At 41.7% G+C, this 25,211-nt stretch overlaps 1 protein-coding gene across 5 annotated transcripts in view; it reads right to left on the reverse strand.

Annotated features, from left to right (window-relative positions):
- Positions 1 to 3,021: 3,021 nt before the first annotated feature.
- The window catches only part of SERINC4 (serine incorporator 4), a 63,345-nt gene continuing 41,155 nt past the window's right edge, over positions 3,022 to 25,211 (reverse strand). For 3 of the 5 annotated variants that reach the window (XM_075858111.1, XM_075858110.1, XM_075858112.1), the window contains 2 exons: positions 17,082 to 17,235; positions 3,022 to 3,952 (listed from right to left, as the gene is read on the reverse strand). In XM_075858111.1, coding sequence (XP_075714226.1) covers positions 3,739 to 3,952; positions 17,082 to 17,235 — 368 coding nt within the window. In that variant the 3' untranslated portion in view covers positions 3,022 to 3,738. Of the gene's footprint in view, positions 3,953 to 17,058; positions 17,236 to 25,211 lie in introns of all 5 variants that reach the window. The other 2 variants (XM_075858114.1, XM_075858115.1) reach the window with 2 other exon arrangements.

Here is a 25,211-nt window from a genome sequence, read left to right on the forward strand (position 1 = left end):
GTGCAAACGATTTTCCAGGTCTTCGATCCGATCCCAAAGCTTTCTATTCTCCTGTTGAGAATCTTGCATAAGTTGGCGTAAGTCATCAATATGAGAATGCATGTGTTGTATAGTTTTGTCTATACTATCCAGCCGTTCCTCATGCTGCGTCACAGCATCATGTAGTTTGGATAATGATGCAGCTACAGTCTTAAATAAAGATTCCTGCAAGTCTGGCGATATAAGCTTGGCCACATTAGTTGCCAGCTCTTTGTAGTCAATATGACAGTCCGGTTTACAAACAAAGGCTGACCGAGGAGAGTCTTGTCCTTCTATCACTGGAGGGCCGCTGGAGGGGAAGAGATCCGACGCCATATTAGTTGGTTGTTCGGCGGTTCGTCCCGATTTCATTTGGGTTATAGTTTTGCCCATGACACAAATAGATCTGTCCATGTACTCCCAGGATATGTTGGGGAAGAGGAGCAAGCTTCTGGAGCAATCTTGGTGACTGTATGGTCCGGCAGAGAGATTTGTGGAGTGAAGGCTGGAGCACTGTGCTAGTGCATCCTCACATGTCGGGGCCGGAACCGGAAGTCAATCTGGGATTATTATTGCATTAACATAACCAACTGTATAGTCCTGAGTAATAGGATAGACTGTTGCAGCCTGTTTCTGCTATTAAAAGATGACTGACACAAACAGTGTGCATGTAATATTTAGACTGCATTTACTAGTATTAACGTTGCCCATATTAAACGCATACACTCTGCATTATATGCCCACCTGCCTGATATAAGCTGCAGTAATGATCCAATGTATGGTCACCTTATCCATAGATGCAACAATAAAGGTTACTAATCTGTCCATAAATCCATAAACATGAATGATTATTGTTGTTTATGGGACTAAAACAATTGGTTTCATTAGTTTTAACTGGTTTGGCTTTTCCGCTGAAATTTTCCTAGTCGTTATTGATAAACCACTATGATTGAAGCATTTTAGCAGCTATCATATGAGATAATACATGTGCTTTAATGTATATAAATTTTATTTGTAACAATTAAAATACCCCATAAATAATAATTTCAGTTGTTGCAAATATCTAGCAGTGTATGCCCCTGTAATGACCGGCATCCTGATAGTAAAAATTACTGAAATGCTGAAAGATGTTTATTATTATCTGTCAGGCCATTGTTACTTTTTGACAGTCGGAGTAGCGTGGCAAGCTGCACTATTTCATTTATTCTTTTAAAGTGGAAATAAATATGACAGATGTAGTATGAGTCAATGGGGGGTGGATCATAACTGATTAATTATATCTGTCATGGATCCTGTAAAAATGGAAGCTAGGACACCAGTATTAACACAACCTGGAGGCCCATTTACACTGGCCAATTATAGCCATGATTCTCTGGATCCTCAGGGATCGTAACGATCATTGGCTAGTTTACCTGTAGCAGATCAGTAAATGGCGCTGTTTTACAATAAGCATTGATTGCTAGCACAAGAGTCTTGCAAAAGCAATTTCTAGCCTACAATGACACTCCATAGCGAGCTGGGATGAAATGTCAGAAATGTTAGCTTCTTGCAAACTTCAGGCTACCTGAGCCTCTCATTAGTCAATGCAGTTAATGTCAATGCAGTCACAGATTACAGCTGGGTCCTAAGCACCTGTTTACAGGCTTAAAATCAAATGTGTATTTCCACGGGAGAATAATCCTCAGATTTCTGCCGCAGATTTACTGCGGATGTGCTGCTGTGTGTGCAGCAGATCCGCACGAGTATACGCCCCATTGTCCTTTAATGAGGCTAATCCTTGGCATTTCCGTCTGAAATAAATAGCATGCATGGAAGGTGGGTTGTCGTCTGATTTGACATGGATTAAGGTGCTGATCCACACCAAAATCCATCTAAAATCTGACACATGTGAATGGGACCTTTATTGAGCAGAGCTAAAAAAAAAATACAGCCAGGTTGCTAACTGTATAGGGAAAAAGCAGGTAAACATTGGCTAAAGATACTAAATGACATATAACCTCCAAGCCCACAACTAAACTTCCACTTTGAGACTTTTAGTTTAGAAATATCACCTACATTAAAAAAAATATAACATGAAAAACTTGAAGTTCTCGTGAAGATGATCACATTTCCAGAGATAACTGTTCCAAACACCAAGCAGTCATTTGACTATTTCACGGTACCTTGAAGCAGGGCCCTGGCACACAAGCTCACACATAACTACATTTTCCTGGGTGGTCCTAAGTTTTGTTTTTTTTCTGGTCTCAGGATGTTTTCTGTCTATAGATAACTAGCGCTATCACTGAGCTTTTATTGTGCATTATGCAAATCATCAGCAAGAAAACTATCGGACTATGGTAAACGTAACCCCTAAATTGCAACATCCTTTGAAGGTGACGCTTGCTTTCAATGTCGACAATTGTCTGTTATATAAAAATGGGAAGTAGTTTATAGCATCATAAAGCCTGATGTACTCTGCATAATCCTAACTGGAGCCCAAGCAACAAAACAATAAAGCAAAAGGAAATCCCCCTTTTTCCCAATATAACAGTACACAACAGCCTGAAAAAAAGAGTTGTCATGACACCATGTAAACAGTAATTGTATTTCATCTAGTCACTGTGACTATAAATAATGGACATTGACCCCCCTGCTGTACAAAGCTCAACTGCTCTAAAGTTATTGCATTACAGATCCTGCCTGACCTTGCAAGCCAAGGTAATTCCCTCCCAGGATTTTAGCTTGGGGCTTTCATGGGACACTTCAGGTAGCTTTGGCGCAGTAATCCCATTATGTATAGATGAGAGCAGAGGTATGCAGACTGCACAGCTTGTACGCAAGTCCTATTATGTTGCTTGTAGGCGTCACTTCTACATTGCTTGGTCTCAGGATATGTTCTTTGTGATTTGTGTTGGCATTTGGGACGGAAAAAAAAAATTAGCTTTGGAATCACTAGAATTGCTAAGAACTTATGTCCATTCACTGAAATTCACAACACAAATACTGGACAGTATAATAACTACGAACCATAATAAGCTATTTTTATTAACTTCGAGAGCTTTGGGTACCTTTTTGCAAGGGTCAGTGCATGAATGTCAGTTCATTAGAGATTGTCTACAGTAATGCTTAACCTTTTTAGCTTTAGAGGGGGCCAGAATGCACTGCCCTTACCATTGATATATCGGAAAATATGGCTACATATATAGTCATATGGTTAACTAGCTTTGATGTAACATCTATATGAAATGTACTCGGAGATACAAATAAAGTTGACCTCCTGTTAGTTAAGATCTGAACCTGACCAGCTAGTGAAAAACAGTTGTGGATCTATATATTCAAAATCGAATGCAGAACCACTGTCATCTGTCAGAGTACGAAGCTAAAATGTTCCTCTGCTATATGACAAACATAAAAATGTCCTAAAAGTGAATCCAGAACATTTATATCCGTTAGAACGCCTGGTGTTACATTGAATTGCAGCCTGTGTCATTCCCATCATGACTTCTAAGGGAGGAATCCTCAGCTCCAGATTTGTTGTTCCACCCCAATGCCATCAAAGACTAACCATTTCTCTTAAAAGTTCTCTAGCTTTCTTACCCAATAATAAAAATAGGAACAATACATTGACATTGGATGTGTATTCCTTGGTGTTAATCCCCATTTTGTTAAAGCATTGATCTCACATGTCCATTGTAAATCCCGTCACAATGTCTTTAAATCAGATGAGGGGATTAGGACATTTTACTTAGACACAGTGACTCTACGGAACTGTCTTCGTCTCAGTATATGTTGGGGTGGGCCATTCCTTTGGTTATGTCTATTTCCAGAAAAGCATGTTGGTGCCAGTAGTATCCAAAGATAAACGAAAACACACGTCCAACAAGATGCCACCTTGATCCAAAATGTAGACCAACTTCCATGTGTAAATATCGTCTCCAAAGAAGAATTTTCATAGCTGCAAAGATAAGGCATTGCATGAGAATTTACAGATTGTAAAACATTAGTCACAGTGATACTTAAACATTACTCACAATGAGGTGTACATATGGCCAGCTATCAATGTTGTGTATGACTATAAACATACTATCCACTGAACTAATTGTTTTGCCCTTTGGCTACTATTGGATGAAACCTTTCCATTCTATAGACCGAAAGTGTAGATCTGCTATTACTTGCTTCAAAGTTCACATCACAAGCAAGACATGGGAGAAAAATCATTCCACCCTCCAGATAAATAATGAAATTGGGATGTAGCCAACTCCATGTGTTGTTTTTTTTCTATGCAATGCTGGGGAGGATGTGATATGTGATAGCTACAAGCTGCCTTTAGTACATATCTCTACACAGTCCAGAAGTGTGTAAGGTCATGTGAGTCAAAATTTATAATGATGGAAATTGATACAGTCAGCATAGTTTTTCTATGTAAAATGTGTTACTTATTACTGTTTGCCAGGCAACCAATGCTATGCCAGTGTACATAATTGTTTACCAACTGAATATTTCAGATAGCCTTAACCCCTTCCCTCTTTAGCCACTTTTGACCTTCCTGACCGAGCCTCATTTTTCAAATCTGACATGTGTCACTTTATGTGGTAATAACTCCGGAATGCTTTCACCTATCCAAGCGATTCTGAGATTGTTTTCTCGTGACACATTGGACTTTATGTTACTGGCAAAATTTGCTCGATATGTTCAGTATTTAATTGTGAAAAACACCAAAATTTAGCGAAAAATTGCAAAAATTAGCATTTTTCTCAATTTAAATGTATCTGCTTGTAAGACAGGCAGTTATACCACCCAAAATTGTTTCTAATTAACATCACCCATATGTCTACTTTAGATTGGCATCGTTTTTTGAACATCCTTTTATTTTTCTATGACCTCACAAGGCTTAGAACTTTAGCAGCAATTTCTCACATTTTCAAGAAAATTTCAAAAGGCCATTTTTTCAGGGGCCAGTTCAGTTGTGAAGTGGCTTTGAGGGCCTTATATATTAGAAACCCCCAAAAAGTCACCCCATTTTAAAAACTTCACCCCTCAAAGTATTCAAAACAGCATTTAGAAAATGTCTTAACCCTTTACACATGTCACAGGAATTAAAGCAATGTAGAGGTGAATTTTACAAATTTCATATTTTTTTGCAGAAATAAATTTTTAGTACAATTTTTTTTATAACACAGAAGGTTTTACCAGAGAAATGCAACTCAATATTTGTTGCCCAGTTTCTGCAGTTTTAGGAAATATCCCACATGTGGCCGTAGCGTGCTACTGGAATGAAGCACCGGCCTCAGAAGCAAAGGAGCACCTAGTGGATTTTGGGGCCTTATTTTTGTTAGAATAAATTTTAGGCACCATGTCAGGTTTGAAGGGCTCTTGCGGTGCCAAAACAGTCAAAATCCCCCAAAAGTGACCCCATCTGGGAAACTACACACCTCAAGGAAATTATCTAGGGGTGTAGTGAGCATTTTGACCGCACAGCTTTTTTACAGAAATTATTAGAAGTAGGCCGTGAAAATTAAAATCAACATTTCTTCAAAGAAAATGTAGGTTTAGCGATTTTTTTTTCTCATTTTCACAAAGACTAAAGGAGAAAAAGCACCGTAAAATTTGTAAAGCAATTTCTCCCGAGTAAAACAATACCCCACATGTGGTAATAACCGGTTGTTTGGAGACACGGCGAGGCTGAGAAGGGAAAGAGCGCTATTTGGCTTTTGGAGCTCAAGTTTAGCAGGAATGGTTTGTGGAGGCCATGTCACATTTACAAAGCCCCTGAGGGGACAAAACAGTGGAAACCCCCCACAAGTGACCCCATTTCGGAAACTACGCCCATTGAGGAAATTATCTAGGGGTATAGTGAGCGTTTTGACCCAACAGGTTTTTTGCATAAATTATTGGAAATAGGCCCTGAAAATGACAATCTAAATTTTTTCAAAGAAAATGTAGGTTTAGCTAATTTTTTCTCATTTCCACAAGGACTGAAGGAGAAAAAGCACCGTAAAATTTGTAAACCAATCTCTCCCGAGTAAAACAATGCCCCACATGTGGTAATAAACGGTTGTTTGGAGACACGGCAGGGCTGAGAAGGGAAAGAGCGCTATTTGGCTTTTGGAGCTCAAGTTTAGCAGGAATGGTTTGCGGAGGCCAGGTCACATTTACGAAGTCCCTGAGGGGATAAAACAGTGGAAACCCCCCACAAGTGACCCCATTTTGGAGACTACACCCATTGAGGAAATTATCTAGGGGTATAGTGAGCTCTTTGACCCCACAGGTTTTTTGCAGAAATTATTGGAAGTAGGCCCTGAAAATAAAAATCAACATTTTTTCAAAGAAAATGTAGGTTTAGCTTATTTTTACTCATTTCCACAAGGACTGAAGGAGAAAAAGCACCACAAAATTTGTAAAGCAATTTCTCCCGAGTAAAACAATGCCCCACATGTGGTAATAAACGGCTGTTTGGAGACACGGCTTGGCTTAGAAGGGAAAGAGCGCTATTTGGCTTTTGGAGATCACATTGAGCAGGAATGGTTTGCGGCGGCCATGTCACATTTGCAAAGCCCCTGAGGGGAAAAAACAATGAAAACGCCCAAAAAGTGACACCATTTAGGAAACTACACCTCTTGAGGAATTCATCTAGGGGCGTAGTGAGCATTTTGACCCCACAGATGTTTCATAGAATTTATTAGAATTGGGCAGTGAAAATAAAAACAATCCTTTTTCTTCAATAAGACGTAGCTTTAGCGCAAATTTTTTCATTTTCGCAACAAATAAAGGAAAAAAAGAACCCAACATTTGTAAAGCAATTTCTACCGAGTACGGCAATACCCCATATGTGGTCGTAAACTGCTGTTTGGGCACACGGCAGGGCTCAGAAGGGAAGGACCGCTATTTGGAGTGCAGATGTTTCTGGATTGGTTTCTGGGCGCCTGTGGGCCCAAAACAGTGGAAACCCCCCAGAAGTGACCCCATTTTGGAAACTACACCCCTCAATGCTTTTACCTACGGGTGTAGTGAGCATGTTAACCCTGCAGGTGTTTTGTAGAAATTAGTGTGAACTCGATGTTGCAGAGTGAAAATGGGATTTTTTCCACAGATATGTGGACAATATGTGGTGCCCAGCTTGTGCCACCATAACGAGACAGCTCTCTAATTATTATGCTGGGTTTCCTGGTTTTAGAAACACCCTACATGTGGCCCTAATCTCTTGCCTGGACAGTCGACCAGGCTCAGGAGTGAAAGGGTACCATGTAAAATTGAGGCCTAATTTGGCGATTTACAAAGTATTGGTTCACAACTGCAGAGGCTCAGATGTGAAATAATAAAAATAAACCCCTGGGAAGTGACCCCACTATGGAAACTGCACCCCTCAAGGCATTTATTAAGGGGTGTAGTGAGCATTTTCACCCCACAGATCTTTTCCATAAATGAATGCGCTGTGGATGGTGCAAATTAAAAATTTATATTTTTCCCTTGATATGCCATTCAGTGGCAAATATGTCGTGCCCAGCTTATGCCACTGGAGACACACACCCCAAAAATTGCTAAAAGGGTTCTCCCGGGTATGACGATGCCATATATGTGGAAGGAAACTGCTGTTTGGGCATGCTGTAGGGTTCAGATGGGAGGAAATGCCATTTGGCTTTTGGAGCGTGGATTTTGCTTGGTAGTAGTTTTGTTTGGAGTCTTACTGGTGTTTCCGTTTATAATGTAGGGCATATGTAAGCCGGGCGGAGTATATAAGGGGCATAGTCAGGTGGTATAATAACGGGGTAAAAAAAAACAATAAAATAATCCATAGATGTGTGTTACGCTGTGAGGCAATCCTTTCCGCACAGGCCGGTGTCGCACTGATAAATGGTGTCATTTCTTATCCCCCTTTTGGTCCACACTCCGCGCCTTTGTAGTTTGGGGAATTTTGCTGGGAAGTGTTGTCCTGGTATAATACGGGCACCGTCGCTTCCAGCGGATATGTTTGGGCCCTCCCTTTCCTGGTTCCCTAATTTTAGGTCCTTGAAAAATCGCCTCTTCAAACAGAAGAAATGTTCCCCTCGGGCACAACTGCATATTTTTTTATTTCCTGACTTATTGGAGCCATAACTAATTTTATTTTTCATAGACGTAGCGGTATGAGGGCTGGTTTGTTGCGGGACGAGCTGTAGTTATTATTGGTACCATTTTGGGGTACATGCGACTTTTTGATCACCTTTTATCCTATTTTTTGGGATGCCAGGTAAACAAAAAAATGCAATTCTGGCACAGCTTTTTTCGTTTTTTTTTTTATACAGCGTTCACCATGCGTTATAAACTACATGTTAACTTTATTCTGCGGGTCAGTACGATTCCGGCGATACCGAATTTATAGAACTTTTTCATGTTTTACAACTTTTTGCACAATAAAATTACTTTTGTAAAAAGAATGTATTTTTTCTGTCGCCAAGTTGTGAGAACCATAACTTTTTAATTTTTTTGTCGACGGAGTTGTATGAGGGCTTGTTTTTTGCGGGACGAGCTATAGTTTTTATAGGTACCATTTTTGGATACATGCGACTTTTTGATCACTTTTTATTCTAATATTTGTAGGGCAAAGTGACCAAAAAACAGAAACTCTGGTAACGTTTTTTACGGTTTTTTTTACGCTGTTCACCGCGTGCAATAAATAATATAATATTTTGATACCTCCGGTCATACGGTCGTGGCGATACCAAATACATATGGTTTATTATTATTTTTCAATAATAAAGGACTTGATAAGAGTAAAAGGGGGATTGTGTTTTATTTGATTACTTGAAACTTTTATTGTTTTCAAACTTTTATTATTTGCACTTTTTTTTACACTTTTTTATACTTTTTTTACACTTTTTCTCAAGTCCCACTAGGGGACTTGAAGTTCCAACGGTCAGATTTTTTTTTTTCTAATACATTGCACTACCTATGTAGTGCAATGTATTAGATCTGTCAGTCATTCACTGACAGCAAGCCGATTAGGCTTCGCCTCCCGGCGGGGCCTAAATCGGCTTCCGTAATGGCAGAGCAGGAGACCATTGTGTCTCCTGTTGCCATAACAGCAGTCGCCAGTCCCGATTGCCTGTCAGGGCTGGCGATCTGCTAGTAACCGCTACGATGCAGCAATCGCTTTCGATTGCTGCATCGAAGGGGTTAATGGCAGGGATCGGAGCTAGCTCCGGTTCCTGCCGTTACAGGTGGATGTCAGCTGTACAGTACAGCTGACTTCCACCGCTGATGACGCCGGATCAGCTCCTGACCCGGCGCCATCTTGCCGACAGCTACGGAAGCCGATCAGGCTCCGCCGCCGGGCGGATCTTGACCGGCTTCGGTGCTAGGCAGACCGGGAGGCCAGTATTAGGCCTCCGGTTGCCATTGCAGCCACCGGAACCCCGGCAATTTCATTACTGGGGTTCCGATGAGCTGCAAACACCTTAAGTGCAGCGATCGCGTTTGAGCACTGCACTTAAGGGGTTAATGGCGGGGATCGAAGCTAATTTCGGTCCCCGCCGTTACAGCCGGATGTCAGCTGTAAGATACAGCTGAGATCCGGTGATGATGGGACCGGCTCAGCTTCTGAGCCGGTCCCAAACATTTGGCGTACATGTACGGCAAGATGCGGGAAGTCAGTACTTTCCATGACGTACATGTACGGCAAATGTCGGGAAGGGGTTAAAGGGGTTTTCCAGAAATACATATGTTCTTAGGAGAGGCTATCAATGTGTCATTAAGAGGGTCCATCCATTTGGACCCTCATGATCAAGACCTTCAATGTTTTTTTCAGAGACAGTGGCGCATCTACTCATGCAGCTGTTCCTGGTACTGCAGCTCAGTCTCATTCACTTGAAAAAATGTGGCTTCTTCATTCTTCTGTCAGTAGGAGTCGCAGGGGTCGGTCCCCCACTGATTGCACATTGATGACCTGTCTTAATGGCTTTGAAGCCGTTTTTTAAATGTAATGTATGTGTTTTATGATTTTAAAATGTTTCTAATATAAATTTATTACAAATGTTATTTCGTTTTAGCGCTGCAGCTTCGATGTATCCACTATACATAGAAGCTGCATAACCCTGCTGCATGCCAAATCAGTCAGTCAGATGGGCTGACGGCTCAGGTGACAGGAGCTCCTGTGTGCCTCTGACAAGACAATCTAATCCCTAATACCGAATCTAAGGTGACTGACAAATTCGTTTTACAGTGGCATTATGCAGGTTTTATGTACAGTAGAGTGTTTACATACATAGAAGTAGCAGCGCTAAAACTAAATACAATTTTTAATAAATGTAAATTAGAAAAATATTTACATCGAGGCGTGGCTTGATGAGCATGTAGAGAGTCGCACATTTCTGAGCTCCTGCAAGAACTCCTGAAAAGTATCCGACTACTTTGCCTGAGGTGACATATACTTACCTGAACTGCTGTATTACCTGAGATCCTCGCTTGATGCGGTGGTTGTGGGTTGGAGGTGTACAGATATGACCAGAAGCAAGGCAAGATTCTCTCAGAGGCCCGCAGAGCGGGACTCACAAGATGGCGCCGCGGAGGAAATGCTGGCTGATCAACACGTGGAGCCAGTGGTCACGATTGCGGACAGGTTGGACCGCTTTGCCCGCACTGACGATGAGTCTAGGGTGAGGAGCAATGTGGCAGATGGGGAATCAGCGAGTGCTATGGCCTCCCGAGCTTCTGATGAGCCAGCTGGCGTATCGAGGGGGGAGCTGCTTCCTGCGCAGCAACCAATGGCGGGAGCTGAGCCCACACTACGAGATGTCTTTTTGGCTATCAACTACTGCAAGTCTACGCTGTCTACTTTGAATGTGAAGGTGGGTGCCATGAAGGAAGATATTGCCATTATTAGGCATGATATGCAAAAGGTCCACGAGCGACTTGGTGAAGTGGAGGGACGGGTCACAGACCTGGAAGATAATATGTTTACTACCATGAAAGACTCTAAAAAGTCGACTCATGATATTGTGGCTTTGTTTAACAAAACGGACGACCTAGAAAATAGGTTACGTCGTAATAATGTCAGACTGATTGGAATACCGTAAAAATCAGAAGGCTTGAATTGCACAGAATATATGGAGAATTGGTTGCGCACTTCTTTTGGGGAAGACACCTTCACCCCATTATTTGCTACTGAACGGGCTCATCGTGTGCCGACTCGCCCTTTACCACCTAGGCACCCTCCAAGGCCTATATTGGACAAATTACTGCACTATGAAGATCGGGATATCATTCTACGAAAAGCGCTGGAATGTCCGGGTTTGGCTATAAACAGCGGGAAAGTCTTCATCTTCCCGATTTTCTCAGCGGAAGTTCAGCATAAAAGAGCACGTTTTCAAGATGTCAAGAAACGACTGAGAAATTTGCAGGTGGCGTATTCTATGCTGTACCCAGCGAAGTTGGGCGTTGCAGCTCTAGGAGGAACTCATTTTTTTGAAAATCCGCACATGGCCATGCAGTTGATTGATGGACATGAGAGGCAACTACGTGTCAAGACGCCCTGAAATATGGTTCATATGTTTTATCTTGCAGGTCATGTATTCTGGGACTTGTACTCTGATTAATGTTGCGTAAAGTAGTGAGTATGTGACCTGACTTGTTGCTATTTACTGGTTACTCAGGCAGCACTTATGGGCTTTATGCCAAGTATATTGTTATGTTGAAATGCAGGATATATGTTTTGACAGAATGGTGGTATGCTCTACACAATCTTTCTGTAGTTCTGTACATTTCACTAGTGGGGAATTCAACGCCCACTCTCTCAGAGAGAGAGGTTTACTATGTTTATATGTGGGTTTTTTTGGGGGGGTTGTGGGGTTAAAGTTGGCACACACTTGGATTATATGTGAGTGTAAAAGAGACGTACATCCTTGCTTAAAGATGAGATATTACAGGCTAAATATTGTGTCCTATTTTGAATATGGCTAGTTCAGTTAGCTTTATTAGTTGGAATATTCGGGGTATGGCTGATGCCACGAAGCGTCAGGCCATTTTTCAGTATATTAGCAAGCACCAACCAGCGATTGTGTGTCTACAAGAGACACATTTGATAGATGACAGATTACAGCAGCTACAGAGGAGATGGGTGGGCTTTAGCTGTCACTCCACATTTATATTCTAGGGGAGTTAGTTTACTAGTTCACAAACAATTTCTATTCAACTGCTTAGACATGGAAGTGGATTCCGAAGGTCAATATATCTGTGTGTTATGTACCATATACTCAAAAATGTTCATAATAATATCTATATACATACCTCCTCATTTTTCTAATAGAGTATTGCTGAAGGCCATGTCTTTTGTGGCGGATAAACCTGGGATACCTTTGCTTCTCCTTGGGGATTTTAACAATATTCTTGACTCCAAATGGGATAAATGTAGAGATGATGACAGGAGTGACGGGGAGGCCCAGACTCCGGTTGGTACAATGATACAAGAATTTGGATTATTGGATATGTGGAGATTAAAACACCCTCGTGAAAGGAAGTTCTCATGCTGTTTATCCACTTACTCTTCTCTATCCAGAATAGATTTGGCCTTGGGGAATGAGTGTATGTTGCCCTTAGTTAGTCAGGTGGAGTATCTCCCTAGAACGTTATCTGACCACTCTCCCCTTAGGGTCACGGTTGATGTTAATAATCAGGGTTCCCATGGCCCGCGAACGTGGAAGCTGAATCCCTTCTGGTTGTCTTTGATTGATGGGCAAGGATTCATTGCCCGGAGGATAGAGGATTACTTTCAAATTAATTGTGGCTCTTCTTCTGTTCCTTATGTTTGGGATGCAATGAAAGCGTATTTGAGAGGCTTGTTTATGCAAGCAATTAGCAGGCACAAAACGGCAACCAGGGCGGAGGATAAGAGATTACATGAAGAAATGCGTAGGTCAGAGGCGGCATTTATTTCAAACCCGACTGTGGTACATCAAACAAGTTTACGAAATGCGCAAGACGCATTAAACTTACATCTTTTAGCAGTAGCGGGTAGAAAACGGCAGTTTTATGCGCAGAATGCTTTTGAAGAAGGAGAGAAGGCCGGCCATATGCACAACAAGGGGTATCACATATAGCTGCTTTACAAACGGCAAGGGGCAATATGGTTACGGAGACCTCAGAGGTCTTGGAGGTTTTGGGGGACTTTTATTCTGATTTATATGCCTCCAAGGTGCATCCATCCACAAATGATATTTGCTCATTCTTAGCTAAAGCACAACTCTCTAAACTGTCAGGGGAGGCCAAGGCACCTTTGGACTCTCCACTCACGCTGGAGGAATTGGAAGAAGCGGTCAAACAGATGGCTAACGATAATGCGCCTGGGGCGGATGGGTTGCCAGTTGAAATTTATAAAAAATATTCTGGTGCTCTTACCCAAATTATTAGAAGTGTTTCACCATTCACTGGCCCATGGCTCTTTGCCGGCTTCTATGCAAGAGGCCATTATTGTGGTCTTGCCGAAACCCGGGAAGGATCCTCAATTAGCTGATTCTTACCGACCGATTTCGTTACTGACAACTGATGTCAAGATTTTGGCGAAGGCCTTAGCTCTGAGGTTAAATAAAGTTATTTCTACCATTATACACCCGGATCAGACCGGCTTTATGCCTGCTAGGTCCACAGCTATGAATTTGAGACGCTTATTTTTAAATCTTCAGCTGAAGGCGGGAAAGAGCTATTCTTTCATTGGACGCTGCTAAAGCGTTTGATAGCATGGAATGGCAATATCTTTGGTGCACCTTGGAAGCTATGGGTTTTGGATCGTCCTTTACAGCGTGGATGAAGGTCTTGTACTCTTGTCCTACAGCTCGAATACGGGCAAATGGTGGATTATCTGCTCAGTTTGCTCTTGAAAGAGGAACTAGACAGGGATGCCCATTATCACCCCTCCTGTTCGCTGTGGCAGTGGAGCCCCTAGCAGCGCGCATACGCTTGTCCGTTATATTAAGGGATTTTCATATGGCTCTGTGCAGGAAAAAGTGGCGCTTTATGCAGACGACATGCTTCTCTATTTGGGGGATGTAGGTAGATCACTGGCAGAAACAATATCCCTAATTGAGAATTTTGGTGCATTGTCTGGTTTTAAAATAAATTGGGCTAAGTCCCACCTGCTCCCTGTGGATCCAATGTGCTCTACACCAAGGTTTCATGATGTGTCTGTAGGGTGTGTTGAGCACTTTAAATATTTGGGGATAGTGGTTTCGGCTTCTCCTTCTGACTATATTGCCCTTAATTAGCAACCCCTCTTGGTCAAATTCAAACTGAAAATATCGACTTGGTGTAAGTTATATTTGTCAGTTGTAGGTAGGGTTAATCTTATCTAGATGATCCTAATGCCGCAATTATTGTACATTTTGCATAACTCCCATGTATGGATTCCTTTACGCGACTTTTACTATGTTAACGCATTTTTTAGAGATCTAATATGGCGTAAGGGTCACCCCAGACTTAAATTAGAAATTCTACAACGTGCAAAGCATGACGGCGGCTTGGCCCTACCCAATCCTTGGTTATACTTCCTTGCATCCCAATGTCAGCATTTTAAGGGGTGGGGGAAAATTATACCGAGTGGATCTAATAGTGCGATTTTGCAGTTTGGTTCATCCGCTTTACTGTCCGTTTTGGAAGCGGGTCATGCTCTGCTGTCGGGTAGGAACATGCCCACATATGCGCTAATGCGCAAAGTTTTGGATAAGGTCTGGTCCATTAGAGATATCGGGGTATGCACAGCTTTTACGCCTATATGGGGTAATAGGGCACTTCAGGAGTTCTTCTCTCTTGAAGGCTTTGAGGGTTGGCAATCAAGGGGCATCTCCCGCGTATCACAGCTGCTCCATGATGATATATTTAAAACTTATCAACAGCTTCAGGAGGAATTTGGGTTGCCTCGAAATTCCTTTTACCAATATCTACAGATAAGACATGCATATGATGCTCAAAAGAAGGTTGTAGATTTGAATGTACATACAGATGGGGTGCTGGCTGTCTTACATGCTGGGAGTGGTACTTCGGGGGTTATCTCAAACATTTATCAGCTGTTGCTCAGTAAATTTTTGGATAAGTATCCCTTGATTGCTTCTCGAAATGGGAAAGGTAAATGGGTCCCATCTCTGAAGAACAATGGTCAGATATCATGGAAGCAGTTCCGAATATTTCTCTTAGTGAGGCTGGGCGCCTCTCTCAATTATATATTATCCATAGAGTATATAAGACTCCTAAATTTATTTTCAACATTGGTGTACGGGGTGATTCTACTTGTCCCAGATGCTCGGAAGATGGGGCTGATCATATGCATATGTTGTGGTCATGTCCAAATTTAACTTCATATTGGTCAGACGTGCTGAAGCTGATTCAGGATGCGTATGGGATTACGCTTCAGGGGACTCCTATAGAGTGCGTTTTGGGGTGTGTTACGCATATTCAGACTTCTGTCCTGGGTCGGCTTGCTATTGTAAGGCTGCTATACATAGCTAGAAAACTTATTACATTACACTGGATACAAAGCGCCCCGCCGACTAGGAGCGAATTCATTGCTAAAGTGAATAAAATGATTGTGTTGGAAAAAGCTGTGTATGTAAAGCGTAAAGCTCTTAAAAAATTTGATTCCATATGGGGATCATGGTTATGTGTATCGGAATCTGTATCATAAATTGTGCTCATGGAATTTTTCTTGTGGAAGCCTTCTGTATTGTATGCGGATTACATTTCTGGAAGGGATGAGAGGGGGGGGATTAAGAGAGTCCTATGTCTGTCTTACATCTGTATTGTACTTGCTCTCAGGTGAATTGTTTATTCGATGTTTGGAATATGTCTCACCACATATGTCTTTTATTTCTGTAATAACTGATGGTGCCTGGGGGGAGGGTTAGGGAAAGGGTTTGTATGCTATGTTTTGCATTGTCTAATCTTGAAATAAAAAATATCTGATTTAAAAAAAAATATATATATATTTACAATCTCAAAATACATACATTACATTCAAAAAATGCTTCAAATGTTTACATAGCCTTTAAGGATAGGCCATCAATGTGTATTCCAGGAAAACCCCTTTAAAGAGACTGTATAAGATTAGTAGGGTTTGCTTCCAGAACAGTGCCACTCCTGTTTATAGGTTGTGTCTGATATTGCAGCAGATTCATGTGAATGGGGCAGAGCTGCAATACCAGACATAGCCCATGGGCAAGACTTGTGATGATTCCAGTTTAAAGGAAATAATTTTACTGATCTTATGCAAATCTATTACCTCAGTGAAAGGGGTTGTATACCACTACACATTGAAAATCCGTACATATCTAGTGCATAAAAATAATTTTCCAAATAAGTGAGGTTTCCCTTGAAGATATCCTAATCTGTTCAGTTTAAAACTAAATTAAAACGACCTTTGGGGCTTTTTGTAAAACTCTTTTTTTTAGGGTAATTTCTGTGACTTCAGCAGATACAGGCTGTTACATCCTTTCTATATGGTAGATGGATCCCATTTGGCCTTGCTCTTTGGCAGTTCTCAGCATTGTGTCATTTGTATTTTTGAAGGTGTAGTTCATGTACACTGTTGTGCAATTCTTGTCATGTCTGTGCAGATCAGGAAAAAAATGTATTCAAGTATTATGTCAACGGTATATATTGCGGTAATTACGTACACAGTCATTTTCGACACCGCATTTAATGTATAAATCAATATTATTTTAGCAAGAGAAGCAACACCACAAAGTTTTTCTTGCCAAAAGTTCTGACCTGATGTGAAAAATAACCTACAAGCCTTTACTGTAGAGATTGTAATGCAATTCTAGATAAAAGAACAAAGGCCGGCTACAGTGGTACATGGTATTACACCACTTACATTCCTGGATGGTTTCCAAATCCGAACCAACAAAGGAAAACTGGGCATTAAGAGACATTATTATAAGACAAGTTGCTGCTCTTGCTCAATCAACATGTAACAAGAGAATGTCAATAAGTACCGTAAATGAGCGTACAAGGGCTCTCGTGCCTTCTATCTAAACATGCTATAAATCACAGTGAGTTATTTCGCAGCAGGCCCTTCATGCAGCCAATAAGGAGACTAAGCACCTGGGAATGTTCGGAATGCGCACCTGAACCAGTTGGTCAGCGTCATCATCACATAGAGAGAGGCGAGCACAAATACAAAGTGGAAGAAGGAGTAGCTGTAGATCACTCGCTCATGCTCATCATGTATCACTGTCTGTCCACCGCCAGTGTCCACATCCTCCCCACAGTTCTTTTCCCCTGTTAGAGAAGGCAAACAATGACTACCCGGTCATGATCGTATCTCTACTAATCTCTAACACAATATTCAGCCAACAAGTAATGACATAGTTGAGGGACAAGACGTCTTGTGAAGTAACTAATGCTTAGCAAATTCCCATTTGGAAAATTGCTTCCTTTAGAGGAGGGAGGTAAACTTTAGATATTGGAAATAAAGTTGTGACCGTGCAGAAAGAAATGTAAATGTCAGCAATTGCACTTGCAGTACGCCATACAGGCCCCGGTATTGTAAACTGAAGCCGGTACAAGTCAATGCCCCTTCATCACTATAGTTCAGAGTTCTGTATAAAGAGAAGCACTCCTTATATAAGATTGTAATGCTGGCCATATACGCTAGATAGCTGATGGGTGAACAAGCAAAGCCAAGACAAAGAGTTTGTGGTCTATGGATTTAAAAAGTAGAAATCAATGCTCTGTACTTAAATTTATTTGAACGACCAATTGGATGCTGTGTCCAAGCTGCTGATAATTCTGTAGGTGCAATGGTAAGATGAATGTTTAACTTTGGTGCATTGGAGAGGGAACAGTGCTTGTCATACAGGAAAAGACAGAAGTCCAATGAGTGCTTCAATATACAGGGAAGCCGTGGATTGAAGAGAGTTTCATATGGGAATGATGGAGCCAGCCCTGCATTGAGAACTGCACATGTCTGCAGAGGAGGGGGGTGGAGGGAAATGTATCATGCTGAACTTCAGGTGGGGGCGGCACATTTAGAAATTCCTGCCTTTGGCACCAGGAGCTTATTTTGCTCCGTTCTCTCTTGACACTCCCATTAAAAGGCAAGTATGACTTGGCTGATGGTGCATGTTTATTATAGGGAGGGGTATTGAGCTGCTGAGAGACACCTCTCAGGGTTTCACAAAAAATTGGGCATATTGAGATCTAACATGCATGATCCTTATTTGCCATCAACTTGTTTGCATACCTCCCAATCGTCCCAGATTCAGCTGGACAGTCCCAGATTCCGGGCGGTTTCCCGCAGTCAACTGTATAGGCGTCCTGAGGACCTAGATACAGTTGAACCCAATACTGAAGCAGGGAACTGTCAGCTCCCTGCTTCAGCATTAGTTCAGAGTGGAGGAGCTGGGGGAGCTCCTCCGCTCACCGATGAATCCTCGGGCACAGCTCTACTTTAAGCATTGTGCCCGGGGAAGCCCTTGACGTCACTGTCCATATATGGACAATGACTTTAGGGGCTCCACCTGGAGCGGAATCCCCATTGTCGAAGCTCTGGCTGGGGATTCTGCTCTTAGAGCATCTGTGTTGGCTTTATACTGTATAGGTGCATCTATGGGGCATTATACTGTATGTTTCAGCTATGGGGACATTATACTGTATGGTTGCAGGTACAGAGCATTAGACTGTGTGGGGGGCAACTAGAGGGCATATACTGTGTGGGAGGCACTATGGGAGCATGATACTGTGTGGGCTGAACTGGGTGTGTATGTGCGAGGATTGGGCAGGATCAGAGGCGTGGCTTAAAAGGGAAAAAAAAGTTGTCCCTTGTAACGTCTATGGCCGCGGACCATCGTCCTGACTTACACTCTGACGGCAGCGGCCATGGACGAGTGAGTTCTCGGCGGCATCTCCCTCCTGAGAGATGCCGGCACTCACTTTCTGGTTCGGACACTGTCTCCCGCAGAGCGCGCGCGCCTGAGCGTGCATGGCCTTAAAGACTATAAAAAGGGCTCTGTCCTCTTGAACATTGCCTGAGCGTTGTTGTGTTACCTAACGGTTGTCATTGCAAGAGTTGGAGTCATGTTGTGTCTTCCCCTGCATCTATTGTGTCGCACCCCGCCGTGTGTCTGTCTGCTGTCAGAGCCTCATCTTAGCCTGAATCCACCGCTACTGTCTACATTGCCTCAGGTACCCTTTCTGGACTATAGACATTGCATTGTACCTGTTTGGCCAGCTGATATCCCGCTACGCAGTACGACCCAGTGGGTCCACACCCCGCGCCGTGACATCCCTCTTTGTGATTCTTAAAAGTTGGGAGGTATGTGTTTGCGCGATCATGACTGAATATATATGGCCAACTTAAGAACTCTCAGTATTTCCACAGTATTACAATAATTCCTAGTAGAGTGACAGTCATTTATTTAATATCGTTAAATATTTTTGCCATACAATGTAAACATTTTGTAAGATGTACACAATGCACAATGAGACTGCACCCAATATAGATATGAGTAAATAGAGAAGTCTGTGACGAGTATATTAAGGAGTAGCATGCCTCGGTGCTCATGGGTCACTCCTGACATACCAGATGACCTGGAGCTACAATTTGTAAAACAAAAAAATGTTTAACTTGATAAAAAAATCCACCACAAAATAAATCATATGCAGTAACTAGCACAATATAGAAGGTTATTATATTCCAGAAAAATAATTTGTGAATAATAAGTGAAGTTCTGCCTTGCATTGACATTAGCCATATAGTCGGCTAATGTAAAATCCAGGATCATAAACAGAGGTGCACTAAAATACACCCAAAAGAAGAGCTCATTAACACATAAACATCCAAATACCATATAAATTTAGGGTGTACTTATTTTTGTGTGGTTTTGTCAATGTTTTTTTGCTGCAATTTTCGTAATTCTGGTAAAATTGGAGTGTTTCTTCAAAAAGTTTTTGGGTTTGCTGCAATTACAAAAATCACAGCCAAATCCACATTAAAAAAAATTAAAAGGAGACACAAAAATGGTGGTGTCCCTGTGGGTTTCTACTATATACTTAAAGGCACTGTGTGGCGGTTCGAGCATTCTCCAATTTATTTTTTCACAAATTCTGTATGTATTTGTGAAAAACCTCTGTATACATTACCTATATATAAAATCTGGGGAAACAGGGCTATATGTAAAGGCTGTATTATTTTTGCTCTGTTGTAGTAAAATGTTTAGCTAGGTTTACACCACATTTGGGGATTATTTTCAGAGACATATGCCGAAAAGAGTAGTCGACTTTTCAATTCAACTATAGGTAAAAAACAAAACACATTCCTCGTAGTATATATATATTTATGGGAGTCAATGTCAGATATATGTAACTGTATAGTCAGACAGTTCCATATGTCTGGGGTATATGTTCAGCAGGCGTCCCTAACTACAATAAAAAGTTGATGAAGATATATTACAAAGATGATAATGTTCGCGGACTATAGAACCAGTGCTACTCAAGGTGGTTCTTCACTAAGGCCTCATGCACACGACTGTAGCCATGTGCACGGCCGTGATTTTCGGGTCAGCCGGCAGCGGAATGTCACCCGCGAGCCGCCCGCAAATCGTAGGTTGTGCACATTGCATTATTTCCTATGAGTCTGGACCGCAGAATATGGCTGTAATAAGACATGTCGTTCTTTTTGCGGTCCAGGCTCCTGGGCCATGCACGGACCGTGGAAACCACGGTCGTGTGCATGGGCCCATAGGAATGAATGGGGCCGCAATTCTCCCATGGATTTTCGGGGGAATTGCAGCTGCAAAAGCACGTTCGTGCGCATGGGGCCTAAGGCTGAATTAACGCACAGCTTTTACTTAAGTTTTTGGTGGCCTTTGTTTCTGCGTGTCGTTTTAAAAAAAAAAAAAAAAAGTACTTTAAGAGGCTCTGTCACCACATTATAAGTGCCCTATCTCCTACATATTTAAAAAAAACGATCTGTTTTCACCACTTTATTAGCGATTTTATGCTAATGAGTTGCTTAATGCCCAACTGAGCGTATTTTTACTTTAGACCAAGTGGGCATTGTACAGAGGAGTGTATGACGCTGACCAATCAGTGTCACGCACTCCTCTCCATTCATTTACTCAGCGCATAGGGATCCTGCTAGATCCTTATGTGCTGTCTTATACTAACACATTAACAATACTGAAGTGTTTAGACAGTGACTAGACATTCCACGGGATGTCTATTCACAATCTGTGCACTTCGTTACTCTGCCTGTGGTAGTTACAGCAGAGGAAGCGTAATCTCGCGAGATTACGCAGTAAATGACAGGTTACAACGAGATTACGCCTCCTCTGCTGTAACTACTATAGAAACAGTAACGAAGTGCAGAGATTGTAAATAGACATCCCGTGGAATGTCTATTCACTGTCTAAACACTTCAGTATCGTTAATGTGTTAGTATAAGACAGCACATAAGGATCTAGCAGGATCCCTATGCGCTGTCTAAATGAATGGAGAGGAGTGCATGACGCTGATTGGTCAGCGTCATACACTCCTCTGTATAACGCTCACTTGGTCTAAAGTAAAAACACGCCCACTTAGGCATTAAGCAACACATTAGCATAAATCTAAAATCGCTAATAATGTGGTGAAAGCAGATAATTTTATTAAATAAAAAAGCACTGCTGTCATCTACATTATAGCGCCCATCTCCTTATATAGGAGATAGGGCACTTATAATGTGGTGACAGAGCGTCTTTAAAGTAAAACTGTCACCAGGTTTATGCTGGCCCGATCTGAGGGCAGCTTAAAGCAGTGCCAGAGACCCTGATTCCAACAATGTATTTCATACTTGTTAGCGATCAGTAGTTTTTGTAAAAATGAGTTTTCCTCATGCAGCTCGTGTTTATGAGTTGCGGCTTGCCCCGGCCGCTGATTGACGGTTTTCTCCGCAGCTCACGAATATCGAGGACTCGGGAATACAAGCTGCATGAGAAAATCAGATTTTTACAGATTCCCTTTCAAAACTCTGCAGCCAGATGTTTCTTTAACCCCTTAGTGACCAGCCCATTTTAGGCCTTAATGACCAAGCTATTTTATTCGTTTTTCTATAGTCGCATTCAAAGAGCTATAACGTTTTTATTTTTTCGCCTACATAGCTGTATGAGGACTTGTTTTTTGCGGGATTAGTTGTGCTTTTTAATAGCACCATTTTTGGGTACATATAATTTTTATATTAACTTTTATTAACCTTTTTGGGGGGGATTATAAAAAAAAACTGAAATTCCGCCATTGTTCTATGCGTTTTTAAATTGACGCCGTTCACTATGCGACGTAAATAACATGTTACCTTTATTCTATGGGTCGGTACGATTACGGCGATACCACATATGTGGAGGTTTTTTTATGTTTTACGACTTTTGCACAATAAAAACACTTTTGAACTAAAATTATTTGTTTTTGCATCGTCGCTTTCCAAGAGCCGTAATTTTTTTATTTTTCCATCAATGTAGTGATTTTTTGGGCTTGTTTTCTGCGGGACAAGACGTAGTTTTGAATGGTACTGTTTTGGGGTACATGGGACTTATTGATTCATTTTTATTATGACTTTTTTGGGGGGCAATGGAAAAAAATTGCAATTTCGCCATAGTTTTTTGCGTTTTTTTTTTACGGTGTTCACTTTGCGGTTTAAATTACATATTAACTTTATTAATGGAGTCATTACGGTCGCGGCGATACCACATATGTGTACTTTTTTTTTTTTTTACACTTTTACTAAATAAAACCACTTTTTATTGAAAAAAATGGTTTTATTTATTTTTTTACTGTACTTTTTATTAATAATCTTTATTTCACTTTGATGACTTATTTTATTAGTCCCACTAGGGGACTTTACTGTGCGATGTTCCGATCGCTGCTATAATGCTCTGGTATACTTCGTATACCAGAGCATTATTGCCTGTCAGTGTAAATCTGACAGGCAATCTGTTAGGACGTGCCTCCGGCGCGTCCTAACAGGCATATGCCCAGGGCAGACCCGGGGGCTTTTATCAGTCCCCCGGCTGCCATGACACCCCATCGGAGACCCGCGATTGCATTCGCGGGCCGCCGATGGGTGACAGAGGGAGCGCACTCCCTCTGTAAACAAAGTTAAATGCCGCGGTCGCTATTGACGGCGGCATTTAACGGGTTAAACGGCCGCGAACGAAGTAAACTTCGATCGCGGGCGTTGGAGCAGGAGCTCAGCTGTCATCAGACAGCAGAGCCCCGGCTCCTGCCTGCACGGGAGACCCGTGCAGGACTTAGACTAGGCTGACGTGAAAAGGCGTCAGCCTAGCCTAAAGCCCATTAGTGAATCACGTAAAAAGGCGTATTAGTGGTCACTAAGGGGTTAAAATCTATAGTAAGATATGAGAAAGCCTGCATACGTTTTGGTTTGTAGCGTTTTTGGGGTAGTGGTGTTTTTTTCAAAATGCAGTATGCTCTATGTATGGCCTTTATTCTGGCATTTTTTTCCCGTAGGCTTCTCTCTTGGACCAAAAAGCCACCAAAAATGCATGTAAAAACACGCTTAAAAAAGGGTTTGTAAGGAGGACTAAATTAGATAAATAAGAAATTGCACAAAGAGCATCTGAAAAACATGACTAGAAGTTCATAGTCAACATTACTTAAACTGATCGGCAGAGCGAGAATTGTAAATGCTATTGTTATGAGGTGTTATGTAAATTATAGACCACAGGCTCTACACCGCGTTCCAAATTATTATGCAAATGTTATTTTTCGCTGATTTTCCTAAATAGTCGATGCAAATGACAGTCAGTATAATCTTCAAGCCATCAACCGTTGGAGTATAATGTGAATTTAATTGCACAAATCTCCTAATGATTACAGATTTTTTTTTATAAGTAAAAAACTCAAAATGCACTGTTTCAAATTATTATGCACAACTGAGATCAAAACATTTTAAAGGTTGTAAAGAGAACTAAAATGGTAATTTGTTGAATTTGTAGCATCAGGAGGTCATATTTACAGAAATCAAAAGCTCTTTCAATCAAAATAAACTTAACAGGCCAAGTTAGATGTTAACATAGGACCCCTTCTTTGATATCACCTTCACAATTCTTGCATCCATTGAATTTGTGAGTATTTGGACAGTTTCTGCTTGAATATCTTTGCAGGATGTCAGAATAACCTCCCAGAGCTTCTGTTTAGATGTGAACTGCCTCCCACCCTCATAGATATTTTGCTTGAGGATGCTCCAAAGGTTCTCAATAGGGTTGAGGTCAGGGGAACATGGGGGCCACACCATGAGCTTCTCTCCTTTTATGCCCATTGCAGCCAATGGCACAGAGGTATTCTTTGCAGCATGAGTTGGTGAATTATCATGCATGAAGATAATTTTGCTACGGAAGGCACGGTTCTTCTTTTTGTACCACGGAAGAAAGTGGTCAGTCATAAACTCTACGTACTTTGCAGAGGTCATTTTCACACCGTCAGGGACCCTAAAGGGGCCTACCAGCTCTCTCCCCATCATTTCAGCCCAAAACATGACTCCGCCACCTCCTTGCTGACGTCGCAGCCTTGTTGGGACATGGTGGCCATTCACCAACCATCCACTACTCCATCCATCTGGACCATCCAGGGTTGCACGGCACTCATCAGTAAACAACACGGTTTGAAAATTAGTCTTCATGTATTTCTGAGCCCACTGCAATAGTTTCTGCTTGTGAGCATTGTTTAGGGGTGGCCGAATAATAGCTTTATGCACACTTGCAAACCTCTGGAGGATCCTACACCTTCAGGTTCGCGGGACTCCAGAGGCACCAGCGGCCTCAAATACCTGTTTGCTGCTTTGCAATGGCATTTTAGCAGCTGCTCTCCTAATCCTATTAATTTGTCTGTCAGAAACCTTCCTCATTATGCCTTTATCTGAACGAACCCGTCTGTGCTCTGAATCAGCCACAAATCTTTTCACAGTACGATGATCACGCTTACGTTTTCTCGAAATATCCAATGTTTTCATACCTTGTCCAAGGTATTGCACTATTTCACGCTTTTCGGCAGCAGAGAGATCCTTTTTATTTCCCATATTGCTTGAAACCTGTGGCCTGCTTAATAATGTGGAACGTCCTTCTTAAGTATTTTTCCTTTGATTGGGCACACCTGGAAAACTAATTATCACAGGTGTCTGAGATTGATTACAATGATCCAAAGAGCCCTAAGACACAATACCATCCATGAGTTTAATTGAAAAACTAATAATTAAATGTTTATGA

Source organism: Rhinoderma darwinii, chromosome 3 (assembly GCF_050947455.1).
Source record: "Rhinoderma darwinii isolate aRhiDar2 chromosome 3, aRhiDar2.hap1, whole genome shotgun sequence".
Lineage (NCBI taxonomy): Eukaryota > Metazoa > Chordata > Amphibia > Anura > Rhinodermatidae > Rhinoderma > Rhinoderma darwinii.